Source organism: Quercus lobata, chromosome 1 (assembly GCF_001633185.2).
Source record: "Quercus lobata isolate SW786 chromosome 1, ValleyOak3.0 Primary Assembly, whole genome shotgun sequence".
In the NCBI taxonomy this organism is placed as follows: domain Eukaryota; kingdom Viridiplantae; phylum Streptophyta; class Magnoliopsida; order Fagales; family Fagaceae; genus Quercus; species Quercus lobata.
The window spans coordinates 3440297-3460277 of record NC_044904.1 but is presented as its reverse complement, the minus strand read 5'-3'; the positions used below and the strand labels follow the sequence as shown (position 1 = coordinate 3460277).

At 32.9% G+C, this 19981-nt stretch overlaps 2 protein-coding genes across 7 annotated transcripts; both read left to right on the top strand.

Annotated features, from left to right (window-relative positions):
* Positions 1-2206: 2206 nt before the first annotated feature.
* Positions 2207-7728, top strand: LOC115974907 (putative lipid phosphate phosphatase 3, chloroplastic). 2 transcript variants are annotated; one of them, XM_031095472.1, is made up of 8 exons: positions 2207-2675; positions 3530-3760; positions 4085-4172; positions 4290-4399; positions 5119-5209; positions 5557-5745; positions 5841-5900; positions 7425-7728. In XM_031095472.1, the coding sequence occupies exons 1-8, from the start codon at positions 2616-2618 to the stop codon at positions 7616-7618; spliced, it is 1023 nt and encodes a 340-aa protein (XP_030951332.1). In that variant the 5' UTR covers positions 2207-2615; the 3' UTR covers positions 7619-7728. The 2 variants fall into 2 exon arrangements, with proteins under 2 accessions (XP_030951332.1, XP_030951341.1); XM_031095481.1 differs by lacking the exon at positions 2207-2675 and adding an exon at positions 3391-3435.
* Positions 7729-12867: 5139 nt separating this feature from the next.
* Positions 12868-19974, top strand: LOC115974866 (lipid phosphate phosphatase 2-like). 5 transcript variants are annotated; one of them, XM_031095416.1, is made up of 8 exons: positions 12868-13069; positions 17070-17298; positions 17419-17506; positions 17608-17717; positions 17852-17972; positions 18499-18687; positions 18829-18888; positions 19332-19517. In XM_031095416.1, the coding sequence occupies exons 2-8, from the start codon at positions 17080-17082 to the stop codon at positions 19466-19468; spliced, it is 924 nt and encodes a 307-aa protein (XP_030951276.1). In that variant the 5' UTR covers positions 12868-13069; positions 17070-17079; the 3' UTR covers positions 19469-19517. The 5 variants fall into 5 exon arrangements, with proteins under 5 accessions (XP_030951276.1, XP_030951284.1, XP_030951292.1 ...); XM_031095424.1 differs by lacking the exon at positions 12868-13069 and adding an exon at positions 13920-14641; XM_031095432.1 differs by lacking the exon at positions 12868-13069 and adding an exon at positions 14629-14712 and having other exon boundaries at positions 19332-19929.
* Positions 19975-19981: the final 7 nt, after the last annotated feature.

Sequence of the window (19981 nt, the reverse complement as noted above, 5' to 3'; positions counted from 1 at the left end):
TCATGAATGCAACAGTGTCTAGGGAATGGACAAAAAGAAAAGGACAGTCTGAAAAAAAAAGTAAAAAAAGACGGCACCAGCAATCTAGAGAAACAAAGGTAGGTGATAGTAGATGAGCTGAAAATGCTTCTCACCTCCCCTAGTCACGCACACACATGGTTAACAGCAAGACTACTCAAAATAAAAGACACTACTAATCAACCCTATATGTATAAGCACCAAAAATTCCACTCTGTGTTTCTCTAGTTTCAAACTCGTGCAAAGTTGAAATGGGAGAAGAGACGCGCAGCCATATTTGGTAAACAAAAAATACGTTTGACCATTAAATCAATTGTGTACAGACTTGGTTAATTCAGTTGGATAGATCATATGGTTTTTGTGCCACTTAATTTCAACAGGTTGTGCATTGCCCCCTGATTTATGAGGATAGTATAAAATGTCAGGCTGCTACACAAATGCAGGGCCCTTAGGCAATCGATAAGAGTTTAAATTGAAGTAGTTATGAAAAATTGGTTGTGGTAGGTGCCCTTAGGCACTCCAAATGTTTATTAAAAAAGAAAAATTTGAAAAGAGAAAGAAGCACGTCTGGGAATACGTACTAATTAATTGACCCCCCCCATTTGCTGAATTTTGTAAGTTCTGGGAAATTCATATTTTTAGGTTGGCAAAGACTTTGGAGAAAGTGGACAATTGTGTAATCAATAATATTGATTATTGAGCCACATGGAAATGTGTATTAATATGACTATATTTTGGTAAGCTTTGCTATCATGCCAAAGTGGCCTGCCTTAGTTAAACCTTGTAGTTTCTAATTTGTTTTTGTTACTTCCTCATACAATCTCTATCATCAATCACCGATTGACCAATAGTCGGTAGTCCCAACTTATATAATTAGATCATTGTGGTACGGTTTTCAAATGGCAAGGTTTTAGGATAAGCATAAGCTTATTCATATGTTTGAATTTGTATAAGTCATCACGAAAACGTATGGGGAAAAGGAAAATCTTTCATTAATTAGTTTCTTATCTGTCAGACAGATCAGTTGAAAAGACGTCTCCTGGATTCTGTTCTTTTGAGCAAACAAACACACGCAGACAAGAAAGTATGAAAGACAACTCAAAGAGACAATCCTAGCATTTTGTTTGCTTTATCGTTCTTTTAAGTTCTGTCAAATGTTTCTCAAAAAAAAAAAAAGTTCTGTCAAATGTCCAATTAACATGTAATGTCAGCAATCATTTGTTGTAAAAGTATGGAAGCTCAGATTATCAAGATTAATTGTAAAAATATTTTAAACTTGAAAAAAATCTTCAAACTAATAATAAGAACAGAGAAAATTAATCCAAAAGAAAATAAATACAAAACACTAAGATTTACGTGGTTTGACAATAACTTACACTCATGAGCGATGACGAACAAATTTTACTATAATAAATTTAGAATAATACAAATTAGTGTAGAGGAACTCTCATAAACTCAAATCCCAAATACATCCAAATAGCCATTTCTCACACATACAAAACCAAAAAACCAAATACAAACCAAAGGTCTGAAGGTTCACAAATACCAAAAACGAATTGCACACAAATCAAAGAGAGAGTCGCAAATCAAATCCAAAAGTTGCAACATGCCAAAAGAGAGCAAAGCGCAAATCATCAAACTGTAGAACCAAAACCAAACCAAGCCACAACAAACCTCTCTCGCCATTCCAAATTACAACTCACAAATATAAAAAAACCAAACAAGAGAAAGCCTCTTTTTCTCACACCCACCTATCAATTTTCTGTAGCAATGCTATGCTTATATAAGAGACTTGAGTTAGCTAACATATTCAAAACTAAGAAGAATTAGACTTCTTTTTCACGCATAAAGGAGAATCACTCATATTCCAAATAGAACTCAAAATCAAGTGGTAGACAAGACTTATAATAGAACTTAATAATTTCAAATAACAGTAATCCAAAAAGAATAAAATTCATTTCTTATCCAAATTCAACAAAGAGTCGAACTCCTAATTCAAGCCATATTCTACATCAATCAACTAGAATAGCAACACCATGTTAAAAGTATGATAAAACAATTAAATTCATCATTTTCTAACGGATTAAACTTATGAGTGAATCAGTAATTTATCATAAATTATAAAAAAGCTTATGAACTTAATTATCATCACGCAGCACAATCTTTAACAGGCTGGGATGACCTTTCAGAGCACAAGACAGCCAAACTTTGGTTATGCAATCTGTGAAGTTACATACCAAAGCGAGTGGTTTAGGTTAGGTCCCCCACCTAGATGCTTAAGAGGTGAGTTTCATTGAGCATTTTAACATAGTTAATTGAAGCTCATGTGAGAAAAAGCCAATTTTGCTCTTTCCTTCAAAAATTTGGTAGGACAGATGGCAAAGTTAGAGAGAAGGAAAAAAAAAATGTTAATTCAGTGTGTCGTCCCTTTCTCATTCTCTTTTTCACTCACTCTCATTGCTCTGCAGTCACTACCTTTTTCCTCTTCATGACAAAATAAGACTCTCATTATCTTTTTGGTTTACATTTGCAAATTGTTGTTAGAACTTCCAAAGTACTACAACTTTGTGCGTTAATTCTCCGCTTTATTTTCGTCCATGGCGTGGCGAAATATAAGATCGCTCTTTACCTTCTTGAATGTTCGGAATACCTTTCAGGTTCGTTGAGTATATTTAATTTAATAATTAATTAATTTAATCCTCTTCTGATTCTCATCTAATTACAGAATTATTATTACTATTATCATTTTCAGTTCTGAAATTTAAATGTTGAATTATGAATTTTGACTGGTTCAGTTTTGTTTATGATTAGAGAAGTGAGGCTTTTTAATTAATTACCGGGACTGATTTTATATATGTCTTAGAATTCAATGATTTTATCAGTCTGGAAATTGTGGTGGGATGTTGGGGGCTTTTGTGTTGTTAATCAGAATGCAATATCTAATGTTGTAATCTGCTTCTTCAACTAGAGCAAAGTTTTTCTTTTCGCAGTTATTACTACTCGTGTTCCTATAATAAAACAGAAGATATATAATGTGTAGAAAAGTTTTAGCTTTAAGCCTAAGAAGTACGGACACCTTGAAACTATTGGCGTGTCAGACACTTTGTCGAACTCAAGTATGTTGAGGACACTCTGCATGCGTGTCCAGAGTGTGTAGGGATGAAAAAACATCATTTTCCTTATTTAAATAATACTTTGATTATATATATTAAAAGATTTTGATAGCTATTGTTTATTTTGAAAATTTAAAATAAACATAAAATATGCCTAAAATGGATAAAATATAGGTAAAAATATATTTATTAATTAATTAATTGTCGTATTTTTGTGTCCTAATTCTTCAAGAATTGTTCGTGTTGGGGAAAAAAAAAAATTAGCTTCCATTCATCAGTGGAATATATTAGATTCTTTAATGAGGTGAATTATGAAATATGTGCTTGCCCTCTAAAATCTTAGAGCAACAAATGTATTCAATGGTCTGGCATTAATGCAAATTTTGTTTATGTTACAGCTAAGCAGATATAGAAAAGTTGAGCTTGGGGCACCGGCACACACTATTAAATCTCATGGCGCTGCTCTTGCTATGAATCACAAGCATGATTGGCTTATATTGCTGTTTCTTGCAATGATAGAAGTCACTCTAATGATCATTCATCCATTTTACCGCTTTGTGGGAAAGGATATGATGGAAGACCTTAAGTATCATATGAAAGCCAACACAGTTCCTGGATGGTCCGTTCCTGTAAGTATTTATTTTCTCAAATGTTGTTATGTAAATTTTATTATAAGGAACTAAGACAGTGTTTGTACTCTACAAGGAAATTAATCTATTGCTGCAAGACATTTTGTCAATTGTGTTCTCTTTTCAATAGCTTTGTGATTTAAGTTTATTTGATATTTATAATATGTAGGGACTTAAATCAAGGATTATAAATTATTGAAACTGTGCTATCTGGAAAAGGGCAATAGAACTGTAAAGAAAGTGAAATCTTGGCCTTAAAGATGATATGGATAAGAAAATGAATAATTTTTTGACGTTCTTTTCCTTTTTTTTTTTAATGATCAGATGTATGCAATTCTGTTGCCTATTGCCATCTTCCTTCTCGTCTATATTCGTAGGGGAGATGTGTATGATTTGCACCACAGCACTCTTGGTATGATAGTCATTATTTAACCAGAACAATTTCTTTAGTGTATTTTATTCTTAATCTTAGCTAAAGGAATATATTGTGAAGTGTTATATGATAACTTACATCTCTGTTGAAGAGAAGGTCTCTTATTTTCTGTGCTGGTTACTGCGGTGATTACGGATGCAATGAAAGATGCAGTTGGCCGGCCTCGACCAGACTTCTTTTATCGTTGCTTTCCTGATGGAAAGGAAGTATAGTCTCATTTATCTCCAAATTCTTTTGTGTTTTTGTTGCTATTAAATGTCAATTGTTTTCCCAAAATCATTCAAACTCTTTTGTACCTTTATTGGTATCATATGTCACACAGCCCCAAAAGTGAGTTTGGTAAAACCTCTTTAAGGAATTGTACAAAGCAGACTCCAATTGTTAGGACTAGATTCAGGTCATTCTCCCCCCTCCCTTTTTTTTTTCTTTCTTTCTCCTATGGGGAAAAGAGAAAAAGAAAACCACCTAAGGTGGAGTTGGTTAAATATCATCAGATGGCTTTCCAATTGATGTCAAACTAAGAGGTTTAACAACTTGCCCATCCCAGTCCTTGGTTAGATTTGGTGGAGAGGATCAGGTGTAGCTCCAGGTACCTACATGCCCCAATAAACAAGAAAAAAATTCCGAAGGTTGCCAAATTTGAGTATTCATAGTTAATCTACTAAGTATTGTGCAATTGTTTTTGTGGGACATAAGAATCATTACATAAATATTAGAATATGTCATTTTAACTGTTTTTCCATTAGTCTTCCTCAACAACATAGAGTTGCTTCCAAACTCTTGCCTATTAATTTTAATTCGATTATGGAAACCTTTTCTCATTTTGAAAATTTTTTTGGCCCGAATGTCCAATATCTTTCATTATTATAATATGCCAATCTCCTCTAGTACGTAGTTACTGATGTTTGGATTCTTTTTTTGTTAGTTTTATGATCAATTGGGAAATGTAATCTGCCATGGTAAAGCTAGTGATATAAAGGAAGGGCACAAGAGTTTCCCAAGTGGTCACACTTCAGGTAAGCAACACTTCCTTCTACAGATTTTAATATTTTTGTTGAATTGATATGGATAAAGTTACACATCAACAACATACGGAATCCATAATCTATTATACCTAAAAAAGTTAATAATTTAAGCAAGGTGATTTAAGAAGACATGGAAATATCCTAAAATGATTGCCAAACCAGGCCTTTGATGGTATTGTGCTTGTAAAGTTTACTTCTAATTGCTTCATATTTACATTCAGAACCAAGTAGACAATTTTTTATATGACTTAATCATAAAGAATGCTATCGTGTCAGTTTACCAAAGAAGCAGTGTATGAATCTTCACATTTGATATAATTTATGATTTTGGTCTGCAGCGGCCTTTGCAGGCTTAGGTTTTTTGTCATTTTACTTGTCTGGAAAAATTCAAGCATTTGATCGCAGAGGGCATGTGGCAAAACTATGTATAATTTTCCTTCCGCTACTTGTCGCGTCCCTTATTGGTGTCTCACGAGTTATTGACTACTGGCACCATTGGCAAGATGTGTTTGCTGGAGGTTTGCTAGGTATGCTTTTTTATGATAACTAATAGGGATAGTGAAATTGGAATTGCATTTTTGGTATAGGGCTTTAGCAGCTTTACATGGTTCATCTCCTGCAGGGCTAGTTGTGGCAGCATTTTGCTATCGACAATTCTTCCCAAACCCTTATGATGACGATGGTATCCATTTTCTTTTCTTTTGTTCTTCCAAGAAGTACTATTGTTGCATATGTCTCAAAACACTAGAAGAAATTTTATTGTAACATTACATTACATACATATTATCAAATATGTGTTTAATCACTTTTAAAACATGTCTCTGCTTCATACTAAATTGAACCCAAAAAAAAAGAATATATATATATATATATATGATGAAGGTTTCAGCACTTTGGTTGCAATCAAGTTTGACCTTCTTTTGCTATATTGTCACAATATGAATTGACTTATTCAGCTAAAAAACCAACTTTTTGCACATTCCAGGAGTTGTAAAACCCCATGTTTCTTTTATAAATGTTAACAAAAAAGGATGCAGTCACCTCAAGTGCCGTCCAAAATAAAATGGACTCATTCGTGCTTTATGTGGTTCAGGAATACTGAATTACTTCACAAAAATTAGTGATAAGTATATTCATTCTTAATGGTTTTGATTCTGCCTTTCCAAATAGGCTTTGGCTAATTCCAAATGTGGAAGCTTAGTTTTTTTTTTTTTTTTTTTTTTTTTTTTTTTTTAATTTATATATATATATATATATTGAAAAAAAGAAATCAGTTAAGTTATTAGTTATGGCCCATTCAAGTTTTAATGTGTTACCCTCTGGCCTTGAAGACTGTCATTTATTCTGCTAAAAAATTGATTTGTTCATTCATTTCTTCTCTTCTTCATTTTTCTTTGGGGAAAATGATTATTGTTTTGAAGACAGCTATCTAACAATGCTACCTATTCATCTTATTTTGTTTCCTTGTTTAGTTCACATGTGGGAGTGAATTTGTCAATGAGTGAATATCTATCCTTTTCATTTGTTGAAATTTTGGAATTGTTTGTCATGACAAAGATTAAATATAGATTAATATGAACTCAAATTGCTTGGGATTTAAGATTATTGTGAAACAACAACAACAACAACAACAACAAAGTCTTAGTCCCAAAAATTTGGGGTCTGCTATGGACTCTCAACAAATTAGTTAGGGTTGGCTATGGGATTCAAGATTATTGTGGATAAAAATGTCAAAAAATAGAGAACCCCAGAGTAAAGGAAAATTTTTGCAAATATTATGTGGAGATAATTAGTGAGGAATGAATATCTGGAAACTATTGCAGCCTGGATATAAGAAATGTTATATCTTAGAAGTTAGAACTGCAATTGGGTATGCCTATGCTCCACTGATTGCCATGGAGTTGCAAAAAGATCTGAAAGTTTGAAATCTAGCATCTATATCAATCCAATACCGTAATATGATAAACTTTAATTTTCTTTTAGAGTAATTCTTTTGTGTTTCAAATGCTTCAATGAGAAGTTGGGATCTTAGAAAAGGAAGTAGGAATGAGAAAATCAAGTCACTCTAGCTACTCATTTTATTGGTGGTAACCTGAAACGATTCGCATGATTAATTTCTTTTCCTGTACATCATTTTCCATTTTAATTGAATCTTCTTTTTTCACTGCTTTGAGCTTCCTTTATTAATTTAATCTTCTGGTTTCAGGATGGGGCCCATATGCATATTTTAAAGCTATGGAGGAGTCACGTTGCAATACAAACACGTCCAATAGTATGACTGCACCTGATGTGCAGGCCCAAGGGATTCAGGTTGTGAACCAACCGGGAAGAAAAAATGGTGGGGCAGCAGGCAATCTAAGCTCTGCCCAGGATGCAATGGAATCAGGGAGATCATTGTGAATATCTTGTACTTTATGCTTCTGGACTTCATGTATGTATGTGTAAATGACAATTCTCTGTATCAACAGAACTTTAGGCTTAGCAATGTAGAATGCAGTTTGATTGTGGCTTTTATTGAATCATGAATGCAATAGTGTCTAGGTAATGGACAAAAAGAAAAGGACAGTCTGAAAAAAAAAGAAAAAAAAGACGGCACCAGCAATCTAGAGAAACAAAGGTAGGTGATAGTAGATGAGCTGAAAATGCTTCTCACCCCCCCTAGTCACGTGCACACATGGTTAACAGCATGACTACTCAAAATAAAAGACTACTAATCAACCCTATATGTATAAGCACCAAAAATTCCACTGTGTGTTTCTCTAGTTTCAAACTTGTGCAAAGTTGAAATGGGAGAAGAGACGTGCAGCCATATTTGGTAAACAAAAAATGCGTTTGACCATTAAATCAATTGTGTACAGACTTGGTTAATTCAGTTGGATAGATCATATGGTTTTTGTGCCACTTAATTTCAACAGGTTGTGCATTGCCCCCTGATTTATGAGAATGGTATAAAATGTCAGGCTGCTACACAAATGCAGGGCCCATAGGCACTCTATAAGAGTTTAAATTGAAGAGGTTATGGAAAATTGGTTGTGGTAGGTGCCCTTAGGCACTCCAAATGTTCATTAAAAAAATTTGAAAAGAGAAAGAAGCACGTCTGGGAATACGTACTAATTAATTGACCCTCCCTACTTACTGAATTTTGTATGTTCTGGGAAAGTCATATTTTTAGATTGGCAAAGACTTTGGAGAAAGAGGACAATTGTGTAATCAATAATATTGATTATTGAGCCACATGGAAATGTGTATTAGTATGACTATATTTTGGTAAGCTTTGCTATCATGCCAAAGTGGCCTGCCTTAGTTAAACCTTGTAGTTTCTAATTTGTTTTTGTTACTTCCTCATACAATCTCTTTCATCAATCACCGATTGACCAAATAATCGGTAGTCCCAACTTATATAATTAGATCATTGTGGTACGGTTTTCAAATGGCAAGGTTTTAGGATAAGCATAAGCTATTTTTATATGTTTACCAAAAAAAAAAAGCAATTTTTATACGTTAATTCATATGTTTGAATTTGTTTAAGTCATCAGGAAAACGTATGGGGAAAAGATAATCTTTCATTAATTAGTTTCTTATCTATCAGACAGATCAGTTGAAAAGACGTCTCCTAGATTCTGTTTCTTTTGAGCAAATAAAAACATGCAGACAAGAAACTATGAAAGACAACTCAAAGAGACAATCCCAGCATTTTGTTTGCTTTTATCTTTCTTTTAAGTTCTGTTAAATGTCCAGTTAACATGTAATGTCGGCAATCATTTGTTGTAAAAGAAAGGAAGCTCATATTACTAAAATTAATTGTGAAAATATTTTAAATTTGAAAAAGATATTCGAACTAATAATAAGAATAGAGAAAATTAATCCAAAAGAAAATAGACACAACTCCAAGATTTACGTAGTTTGACAATAACTTATATTTATGGGTGATGATGAACAAATTTTACTATAACAAATTTAGGATAATATAAATTAGTATAGAGGAACTCTCGCAAACCCAAATCCTAAAATACACTCAAATAGCCATCTCTCACAAATATAAAACCAAAAAACCAAATACAAACCAAAGATCTAAATGTTCACAAACATCAAAAACGAATTGCGCACAAATCAAAGAGAGAGTCACAAATCAAATTCAAAAGTTGCAACATGCCAAAAGAGAGCAAAGCGCAAATCATCAAACTCCAAAACCAAAACCAAACCAAGCAACAACAAACCTTTCTCACTATTCCAGATTGCAACCCACAAATATCAAAGAACCAAACAAAAGAAAGTCTCTTTTTTCTCACACCCACCTATCAATTTTCTGTAGCAACGCTATGCTTATATAGGAGACTTGAGTCGGTTAGCATATTCAAAACCAAGAAAGACTAGACTTCTTTTCCATGCACAAAGAAGAATCACTCATATTCCAAATAGAATTCAAAATCAAATAGTAGACAAAACTTATAGTAGAGTTTGATGACTTCAAACAACAGTAACCCAAAAAGAATAAAATTCATTTCTTATCCAAATCCAACAAGGAATCGAACTCTTAATTCAAGCAATATTCTACATCAATCAACTAGAACAGCTACACCTTGTTAAAATTATGATAAAATGATTAAATTTGTTAGGACATACGTGGAACTTGTTATGAACATATGTTATTTAGAATTGGCTAATCCTTTGACAAAACACACTTTACTTGTAATTGGGTAGATCTAAGATGTGTTTAATACTTCAAGGAACAAGTGTTCGAGTCCAAGTATTGAAGCCATGTAAATCTATCCAAGAATCAAGTGAAGAAGTGTTGTTCATTAAAGCTCGACAGATGTATCTATTGAAAATTACGAAATTAAGATTTCTAGATTTGTTTTTCATGCATATCCAAGCTTTTGTGTAGGGTTTCTTTTGTCACAACCCTAGACATATATAAGGATTATTTTAAGGGCTGTTTAAGGTGATGCAACTTGATGCAAAGTAGTTATTCACTCAAATTATGACCAGAGACAATTTGCCCTAATTCATATTTCTCTTGAAGAAGCTGTTGTGTTTGTACGTCATAGGGTTTTGTGAACAGGGAGGTTCTTGATCTTTATCATGTAAATGAACTAAAGAACTTTGCAACCAACATCTTTTTCAAGTTGGTGTGTTAGTCACGTACTGGGATCCGTGCATCGATTGATTAGTCATGTACTGGGAGCTGTGTATTGAAAGGAGAGATTGTCACTACATTACAAGTCTAATTGTGTATTGGGATAAGGGTTCAACTGTAGGTTGGTATAAGGTACTGGAAATTGTGACCTTAAATTCACCCGGTGGGATTTTGTCTCGGTGGTTTTCCCTATTCGTAAACAAATCACCCATGTCAAATTTAATTTCCGCTGCATTTAGTTATTTGGTGATTTGTTTGTGCTACCACGCGTATTGCATGTTAAATTGACTTAATTAATTCACTTGGCTAATAAAATTGTTAATTTACCTAAGGGGTCAATACATTCTTGGCCTATCAAAATTCATAATTTCTTAACAAATTAAACTTATGAGACAATCGGTTATTTATCATAACTTATAGAAAAGCTTATGAACTTAATTATCACGTAGCACAATCTTTAACAGGCTGGGATGACCTTTCAGAGCACAAGACAGCTAAACTTTGGTTATGCAATCTGTGAAGTTACATACCAAAGCGAGTGATTTAGGTTAGGTCCCCCACTTAGATGCTTACGAGGTGAGTTTCATTGAGCATTTTAACATAGTTAATTGAAGCTCATGTGAGAAAAAGCAAATTTTGCTCTTTCCTTCAAAAATTTGGTAGGACAGATGGCAAAGTTAGAAAGAGAAGAAAAAAAACAATGTAAGAAGGATATAAAAGGTAAGAAAAACTGAAAAAGATAGGAGTATTGATTTTGCATTGAAAATGTTTGTTGGTAAGAGGTTCTTTTCCCTTGTTTCTCAACAAAGAAAAATGAGAGAAAAATACAAAATCGTGTACTAAATTTCGGTGGAATAGCTGGTGCTTTAAGACTCTGAGCACATTAATACATAAAACAAATTCAAGACTAGCAATTCTGTCATCTTCCAAATTGTGAATATTTTATCTTGTTTTTAAGGCAAAATCTTTTAAGTCAAGTTTGTTTCATATATCTCTATCAAATGCCACAGAGGCTATAAGAATTTTACTTTTACTTTTTTTTTTTTTTTGTCGAGGTTCATTAACTTTTATTTTTAATCTAAATTTATTTTTCTTCTGATCCACTTTTATAATCTTCCACTACCGACTACTTTTTCTTAAAGGCTTCAATTAGATAACGTAAGGGTAAAAGTATTTACCAAGAACAAGCAAAGAATATGAAAGAACATAAAGGATTTGACATATATGATTGTCATCATTGGAATAAGACCTTCCTGATTTTTTACACAAAGCAAAACTGAAATTGTGCATTGAAGAGGGAGTTCCTCACTGGGCTAGCTATAATGATACGTAGCGATCAAAAAAAAAAAAAACTATAATGATACGTAGGATGAGAATTTTAGGGAGAGAATGATGTAATCATGAAATCGATAAATTCATTTATAAATAAATAAAAAAACTAAATAAAGTAATAAAGTAAAGCTCCATTTGAAAAAGGACATGTAGCTTTTGGAAGTTTGAATGCCATTCATATCATTTATGTTTACAGCTAAAAATGCTTTTGTGTGTGTGTGTGTGTGGTGGGGGGGAGAAAGAATGCTAATCTAGCATCCAACTTAGGTTGTTTTTGCATGTTTTTAAAGTTAGGAAATTTAGTAATGGCTAATTCCATGGAAAAATGTGTTGTAACTTTAGGTTATTTACTTTGTAATTTAAAAGGATGTAAAATAGGCTGAAGAATGGAATTGTTGCAATTAACTTAAAGACACAATCATAATGCTTTATTCTTGATTTTGTGTCTTATTAAATTTGTGCTTAACTTGTTGTTTTGAATGTTAAATTCCAAATAAATTGCTCATGACAAGTCGTATATTTATTATATAAATAACAAGTATAAGTACACCACTTATTAATTCAATAATACTTTGACATGAATATAAAGTTTTACTTAGAAGGCTAAATAAATATATATATATATAATTTTTTTTTAAATGGACACATCACACGTGACACAAATTTAGGCTAATTTCTCCTATATATATATAAAAGTAATTTTTTTTAATAATTAAATATAAGGATTCGTCTTCAAAAAGAAAAATATATAAAAGTGATTCTATGTCTACCAAAAAAATATTTGGAAGTGTAAACACAATAAATATAATTAATTCCTTTAAATTTTAAACTTCAATTACACTTATGGTCAATATTAATTACGAATCCCATGATAAAGATTGTGGGGAGAGAATAATTAAAAAACTTGTGAATTTTTTTTTTTAAATAAATTCCTTTAAGCCAATGAAAAACGTTTTTTACTTGATAGTTCCCCAAACCCCAAGTAATAGTTCCCCAAACCCCAAGTAACCACTCCACTGGTTTTTTTATAGAAAATTTTAAACCCCAAAAAAAAGGAAAAAATAATTTATTAGTAAAATAAAAAAAAAAAAAACAGTTTCTTTTTGTACTCTTTCTACTATAGCAGAGGGAGAGTAAGGATCTTCAAAGCAAAACCAAACTAAACTAAAGACTGGTTGTAATAACCTTCCCCATATGTATTCATACGTGTCTCACTGTCTTAAGTACTAATTCTCACTCTCACTGTCTTTACGTGTAAATTCTACGCGCTTTTTCTCTCTCTCTTTACTCTGTTTTTCTCTGTCACTCGTACACTTTGTATGTCTCTCTCTCTCTCACTGAAAACGCTTCCAATTGTCTCTCACATTCTCCTACATTCTCAGGTAAAGTAAATTCTCAATTTCATGTATATGGGTCTCTCTGTGTGTGAGAATCTATTCGTTTTTTTTTTTTTTTCTTAAACTCATTGTGATGCTCTTATGCTGTGATTCTTTCTTGCACTATTTTTTCTGTATTGTATGTTCTCTGGGTTACGTTTCCGTTTGGTTCTCGAGAATTATGATGTAGAATTATGAGTTTTTTATTTTATAATGCTGGGTTGAGTTGAGTTGGGTTTCTTTTTCATTGTCTCTGCTATTTGAATTTCAAATATCCGAAAGTTTGAATTTTTTTTTCTTCTTTTCTTTCAGTTTCTTAGCTTCCAAACAGGTCTCATACTAAAGATTTCATATTTGTATATTTGCATTTAACTTGATCACTAAATTATCAAAAAGTTAAAAACTTGATCAATGTCAGTGAGGTAGTTACTTCTTTCTTTTTTTTTTGAAAGGGGATAGTTACTTTTTTTTTTTTTTTTAAAAGTTAAAATATTGTTTTCCTTCTTAACGTTTGCGTGGATTTCATTTTTTGTTCTTAAACTTAGTTTAAAATTTTTGTTTTTCATCTTAAAACTATTAGAAATACAATAACAGTTTAGGGAGGAAAAACGAAATTCATGCAAACTTTAGGGACGGGAATAATATTGTAGTAGTATATTTTATCTTTTTCACTTGGAAGATTTTATTTTACGAGCTTTTGAGCACAATATATATGTTTGTAACAGCTTGTTTTCTGAGTTAAAATTTTGAATCATTCTACAGAGCAATAAAAGAGAGCCGCCTGGTCAAATTGTCAAATTTAAATAGTTTTGGAACTTTTAGTGGTGTCTTTTTAGTTGTATTATAATGCCACTAATAAGTTAAGCATTATTTTTTATTTAATTTGAATAGTTTCTGGTTAGATCCATGACTATGTGTCTTTGTGTATGTGCCAAAAACTTCCACTCCGCAGAATAAAATAATGATTTGTCATTTTCTGTAGCTAGCCTTGCCATTCAAAAGGCATGAGACCAGCACAGTTCTAAATCTGAACTAACAATTTAATAATAATGATAATGTTTTTTATTGTCAAGTTACAAACGCACGTGAATTAACATTTTTGAATTTTAGAGGTGCTTAGTAGTCAATGATATGATATCAGAAGTTGTATTCAGGGAAAATTGCATTTGGAGCAGCCAACAAATTATTCAAAACAATTTAGGACATAACAGGTCATTATTAAGTGGTTGTCCTCCATTAAGCATTTCTATCAAAAAGTCATCTGGGTAGTGGTTGGTGATCTAAATTATTTCTTGGGTAGGTTCCATAAGGACCATAACTCTAAGGCTGTACCAAGTTGGTCATAGATGTGTATTATTGGTTTGTCATAATTTGTGGTTGTCCTTACCAACACAAAGATTATAACTCCGGATGCAAAATACATGTATGAGATTAGTGGAGGGCGGTCTTTGTTTCAATTTATGTCAGTTTAGATTGGAATGGTTTTTTATGCTATAATTTCGGTAGACTACAATGGGACGAGAATCAAGAAAATTAGTAAACGCATGACCGAATTTCAGAAATATATGATAACCAAGGGTACACATCAACTCTCTGTTAGACAAATAGTCATTGTTTGCAATTGATAGCCTTCAACTCCTACTAGTCTTGTAAGTGTACTGTGAATCTTTGATTGGCATTTAAATTTTTTTTTTTAATTAAATTACTAAGTACTTAAACTGGATCTTCAGATAAATGATTTAGGAACTAAATACAAAAGCCTTCTAGTTGAACCTTAGCTCAAGTTAAAGAATCTCTTTTGCTCCTATTGTGTAATTTTCCCATTTAACTTCTTGTTCTGTTGACCCCATGTGTCTGTCTATCATTTTTCTTCCCATTTAAATCTATTATTGATTTTTTTAAAAATGTTTGTGATGGTGTTATGGTTGCTACCTTCAAGTATAGCACTTTGCAAAATTGTTATGGTTGGTGTAGGTTGCCTATGGAGAAGTAAATGTTAAAGTTGCTTTGGCTTCTTTTTTTTTCTCCAGCTGAATTGCATGGTATAGATGCTACTACTTCATCTGTTCATTCTGTTCCCCATTAATATTTTTTTTTTTTGGTTATCAATGCTATGAATATTTGTTCACTAGTATCATAATACAAAAACCTGCTTAGCAATCTAATCTTACCTAGCAACACAGTACTTTGTGCAAACATGCATTCCTACTTAATGATTGGGTGAACAGTGGGAGCTAACCTTGACTCAGGTAGTTAACACCAATACAACTGAGAGGGAGTTTGTATGGGAAACCTTTTAGGTTGTTATCAATTTTATGAATATTCTTTTCACAGTTAGACCCACCAAATAGCCCAAATGGAATGTGGCTTACAATGAAACTTTCCTTTTGGAAAGTCCTTCTTATGTACAACCGCATGGGATAGGATACTCACAATCAGCAACCTTGTAGAGGGGTCTGTCCCTTGTTAATTGGTGCTGCTTGTGTCATTGTGATGGGGAATCAATGGATCATATTCTGCTCCATTGTAAGGTTGCTCATGCATTATGGAGTGAAGCTTTTTTGATATTTGGGATTCAGTGGGAGATGCTGAAGACAATTGCTTCTCTTCTTTTTGAATGGAGGAATTGTTTGGGAAAATGTCTTTCAAATGTTCGGAATATGGTACCAGCTTGTCTTATGCGGATAGTGTGGAGGTAACGCAATACTTGTATGTTCAAAGATGTTGAGAGACCTGTAGATCTTTTGAAGTCTATGCTAGTTGGGGCTTTATTTGAGTGGTCTTGTGTTTGGGGTTCCACGCATTGTATTCCTATTTTTTATTTCTTACTTTGTTTTAGTTCTGCTTGATTTGTTTCAAGTACAATGAGTTCACCATCTTGAACACGGTGTACTTTTATCAATAAAACTTCTTTACCTTTCCCCAAAAAAAAAAAAAAAAATACTAGATTGGTTTGCTCATGTCATGTGCAAAGGAGAGAGAGTGAGAAAGACTAGGTTGATTCTAGTTGAGGGAATGAAAAAAGGTATAAGAAGACCTAAAATAACATTAATATAAGTAGTAAAAAAGAATATGTCAATTAAGGAGGTAACAGATTGTACAACTTCAGATAGAATAGAATAGCATAAACGAATATGTGAGACCAACCCTAACTGCTTTGTTAAGGATCCGTAACTGTCCCCAAAAGTTTGGGACTAAGGCTTGGTTATTGTTGGTCTGCTCATGGTCCTATGAATGTTGACCATAATTTAGGTACACTGTGCTTGCTTGTGAGCAGTTAATTTTTACTTGATGCTGGGCTGCTCCTTTATGTACTTCATACTGCCCATGGTTTGACCCTGTTTTGACTGTGGTTAGGTGCTAATTGAAATTGATTAGGCAGCAGTCTTGGTTCATTTAGAACCTTTCAAGGTTACTTATTAAAGGGCTCTAATGGCTTAGGAATAGATTCGTGGGGTTGATAACTTGTAATATAATTTATCCTTGATATTTGAATCACCTCTATTGGACTAGAGGCATAAGGCTTCTGAATATATGTTAGAAAGATTTTCCAACATAAGTATACTATTTACATTCTAAAGAAGATTATGCATTGGTTAGTAAAAATGGAGAAAGGATGGAGTTTCCTTGTATTGTGTATAATAAATTTTTTGATTGCATTTTGTTTGTCATCAGATCCTAGAATATGTTTATTTATTATTTGACCCATTTTCTCCGCAATTTTTTTTTTTTTTTGCTATTGTCTGCCTGGAATTACAGCTGATGGTTGATGTCTGAACAAAAATCAGTGTGATTGTTCTGCATCTAATTATCTAAATCTATTTACGGGAAATATTTCTTCTGTTTTTTCTATCTCCTCATTTAAAAACTTTTAGTTGTACTTCCCTTTCATTACTGTAACATTATTTTATGTGATATGTTTCTTTTTCACTTTTTATGGTCAGTTATATTGCTTTACATTTTTTTAATGTAATTTCCATTAACAAACCTTTTAATTTATCATCAGGTCAGTGAAAATGCCAGACATCCTGGGTGGTGGTGCACACACTGTAAGATCCCATGGAGTTGCCGTTGCAAAAATTCATAAGCATGATTGGCTGATTTTGTTGCTTCTTGTGGTGATTGAGATCGGTTTGAACATTATAGAACCATTCCACCACTTTGTGGGAGAGGAAATGATGACAGACCTCAAATACCCGTTGAAAGGCAATACCATTCCCTTTTGGGCTGTTCCAGTAAGTTTGGGCCGTTTAAATAAATAATTTATAGAAAATTTCATCTATGTGGAATTTGCGTGTTAGTTACTTGCAAAATGAAAAAACTAATAACCTTTTTCTTGTCCGTTGATTTAACAGATTATTGCAATATTGTTGCCTTTCGTTATCTTTCTTATTTACTACTTCATCAAAAAGGATGTTTATGATTTGCACCATGCCATATTGGGTAGCTCTTCCTCTCTTTTGAAATTTATGTAATACCAATGCTTGTTTGCATGTTATTCTACCATACTAATAACATTAAGTGGATATTGTATGCATGTCCAGGCCTTCTGTTTTCTGTACTTATTACTGGAGTTATAACTGATGCAATCAAAGATGCTGTTGGTCGTCCACGTCCAGATTTCTTTTGGCGTTGTTTCCCTGATGGCAAACCGGTGGGCTCTCATGTTCATTAACTCCCCTGACTTTCCTTTTCTCTACATTGTTTACTTGACTATGTTATAATAAATTCTTTGCTCTTGCTTAGTTCTTTTCTCAGTCAAGTGCCACTGGTGTATAATATTTGCAGGCGTTTTATCCTACTATCGCAGGCAATTCCACAGCCAATGTCTCAGGGGACGTTATGTGTAGTGGAATAAATAGTGTCATTAAGGAAGGATACAAAAGTTTCCCAAGTGGGCATACATCTTGTAAGCATCTAATCACTTCATTAGGTTAGGGGCACTGTAAGGATGCTGTTGTATTCCTTTTGGGACAAATTTTAGCTTTCATATCAGAAAGTTTCCTACTTCTGTTGTGTATGAAACTTGTAATTGGTACCCAAAGGTTGAGCTTCATCTTCATTGATGTGTCATGGGCATAAGTTTGTACTTCAAATTTTAAATTGACCATAGCAAACCATGCATTTTCCAAGATAACGAAGGTCCAGTCATCACTTTTTCAATCAATATTTGGGTGTGTAGATTAAAATTGGATATCAAATAAGTAAATGCTCCTTTATAAAGGATTATGATCAGTCAATTGAACTTTTTTTTGTTTAATTTTGGATTAGTAGATTCTTTAGGCTGCCAAAATTCTCACAATAATGAGCATTGTGGAATTTCTTTGTAATATTTGATTTTATAGTTTCTCTATGGATATGGATATCCATAGGACATAGAAATATCCCTTTAAAATACGAGCATTAGGATAATTTTTTCTGTCTTTTGGTTTTAGGGTCCTTCGCAGGTCTTGGCTTTCTTGCTTGGTATTTGTCTGGAAAAGTCAGGGCATTTGATCGTAGGGGCCATGTTGCAAAACTCTGTATCATTTTCCTGCCACTACTAGTTGCTGCTCTGGTTGGAGTTTCTCGAGTAGATGATTATTGGCATCACTGGCAAGATGTTTTTGCTGGAGGACTTTTAGGTTTGTTTGTCAAGTATTTATTTTATTTTTGAAGTTTTTTGTGCTGGATTGTCAAATCTTTTTTTTTAAGTTTTGTGCTGAATTGTTTATTGAGGGCATAGAATTCCTTGGTACTTTTTCTAAATTGAACTTATTGGGCAGGGACGACTATTGCTTCATTTTGTTACTTGCAATTCTTTCCGCCTCCATATGATATAGATGGTAAGGGCCTCTTCTTTTCTTAATGATTATGTATGATATGCTTTTAATTGGAGCAGATTGTTATGAATAACAGAATTCATTTTTGGTAGTCTTAAAAAGGTTTTGTTCTTGTTGTTTGCACATATTTTCTTATAAAATGATGAAGAAAAAAATACATTGTTTAATATTTTTGCTATAAGTATTTTGTTGCATACTAAACATAATACCAGCTTACTCGGCATTTTTATTTTAATATAATGTTTAAATTTATTTGAAGGATGTCATGAGTGTAGCTTTTTGTGCCTTGGATAACATTGATAATTGCATATTGTTTGCAACAAAGAGGTTATGAGTGCAGAATTACACTTTTATATTCCTTTTTTCATTCTGATTTATAGATTAACATTTTAATCTTTTAAGAGGATTAATGGTCTAAAAATTATATCTTTATGGAAAATGTGCAGGTTGGGGTCCTCATGCATATTTTCAGATGCTGGCAGAATCCGGAAATGGCAATCAATCCTCAGCCACCAACGTAAATCATGCAAATGTGCACCAATCAGAACTTCAAAGTATATATATCCAACCTCAACATGGTTAAACATAAAGAGTTGATACCTGAGACTCAAGCCCTATGTTTACATTGGGAAAAGGTAGGGGAGAGAGACTTGGGCTGCAGAGAAGAAACAGACAATACTAGATGTCCATATTCTTCAAGATTAATAGAATGTGTGAATTACATCTGCAGCATATGAACTTTGAACTTTTACCCATGGAACTGACATCAACTGTCCTCATTCCTTTATTTATTTTTAGTTTTCTTGGCTGTCCACTGGTTCATCTGTTCTTTCGGTTATGACCGGATCCGAGATCGAGCAACACCCGATTTGTTACCTCTCAAACAACACAATTTTGATGTATAGTTTAGTGATTGCTTGGACAAACTTCTGGGCATTATATTGGGATAAATCATAATATCTTTGCATGTTGGTTCTGTAAAGTGAAGTACTAATTTCAAGATTCGAAAATTGATGATGTTAGTGAAATATGGAGTTTATAATCTCTTCACTAGTGTCAAAAGAATGTTTAGCTATAAAACTCCCTTTTTCTACTT

What these genes read in the sequence shown, in the direction of transcription:
- LOC115974907 (XM_031095472.1), top strand. Translation starts at nt 2,616, where the DNA reads ATGGCGTGGCGAAATATAAGATCGCTCTTTACCTTCTTGAATGTTCGG. An exon ending in ATGTTCGGAATACCTTTCAG is followed by an intron (nt 2,676 to 3,529) that starts GTTCGTTGAGTA and finishes TTTATGTTACAG; the next exon opens with CTAAGCAGATATAGAAAAGT. An exon ending in AAACCCTTATGATGACGATG is followed by an intron (nt 5,901 to 7,424) that starts GTATCCATTTTC and finishes TTCTGGTTTCAG; the next exon opens with GATGGGGCCCATATGCATAT.
- LOC115974866 (XM_031095411.1), top strand. Translation starts at nt 15,568, where the DNA reads ATGGATCATATTCTGCTCCATTGTAAGGTTGCTCATGCATTATGGAGT. An exon ending in CTTATGCGGATAGTGTGGAG is followed by an intron (nt 15,759 to 17,069) that starts GTAACGCAATAC and finishes ATTTATCATCAG; the next exon opens with GTCAGTGAAAATGCCAGACA. An exon ending in GTTTCCCTGATGGCAAACCG is followed by an intron (nt 17,718 to 17,851) that starts GTGGGCTCTCAT and finishes TAATATTTGCAG; the next exon opens with GCGTTTTATCCTACTATCGC.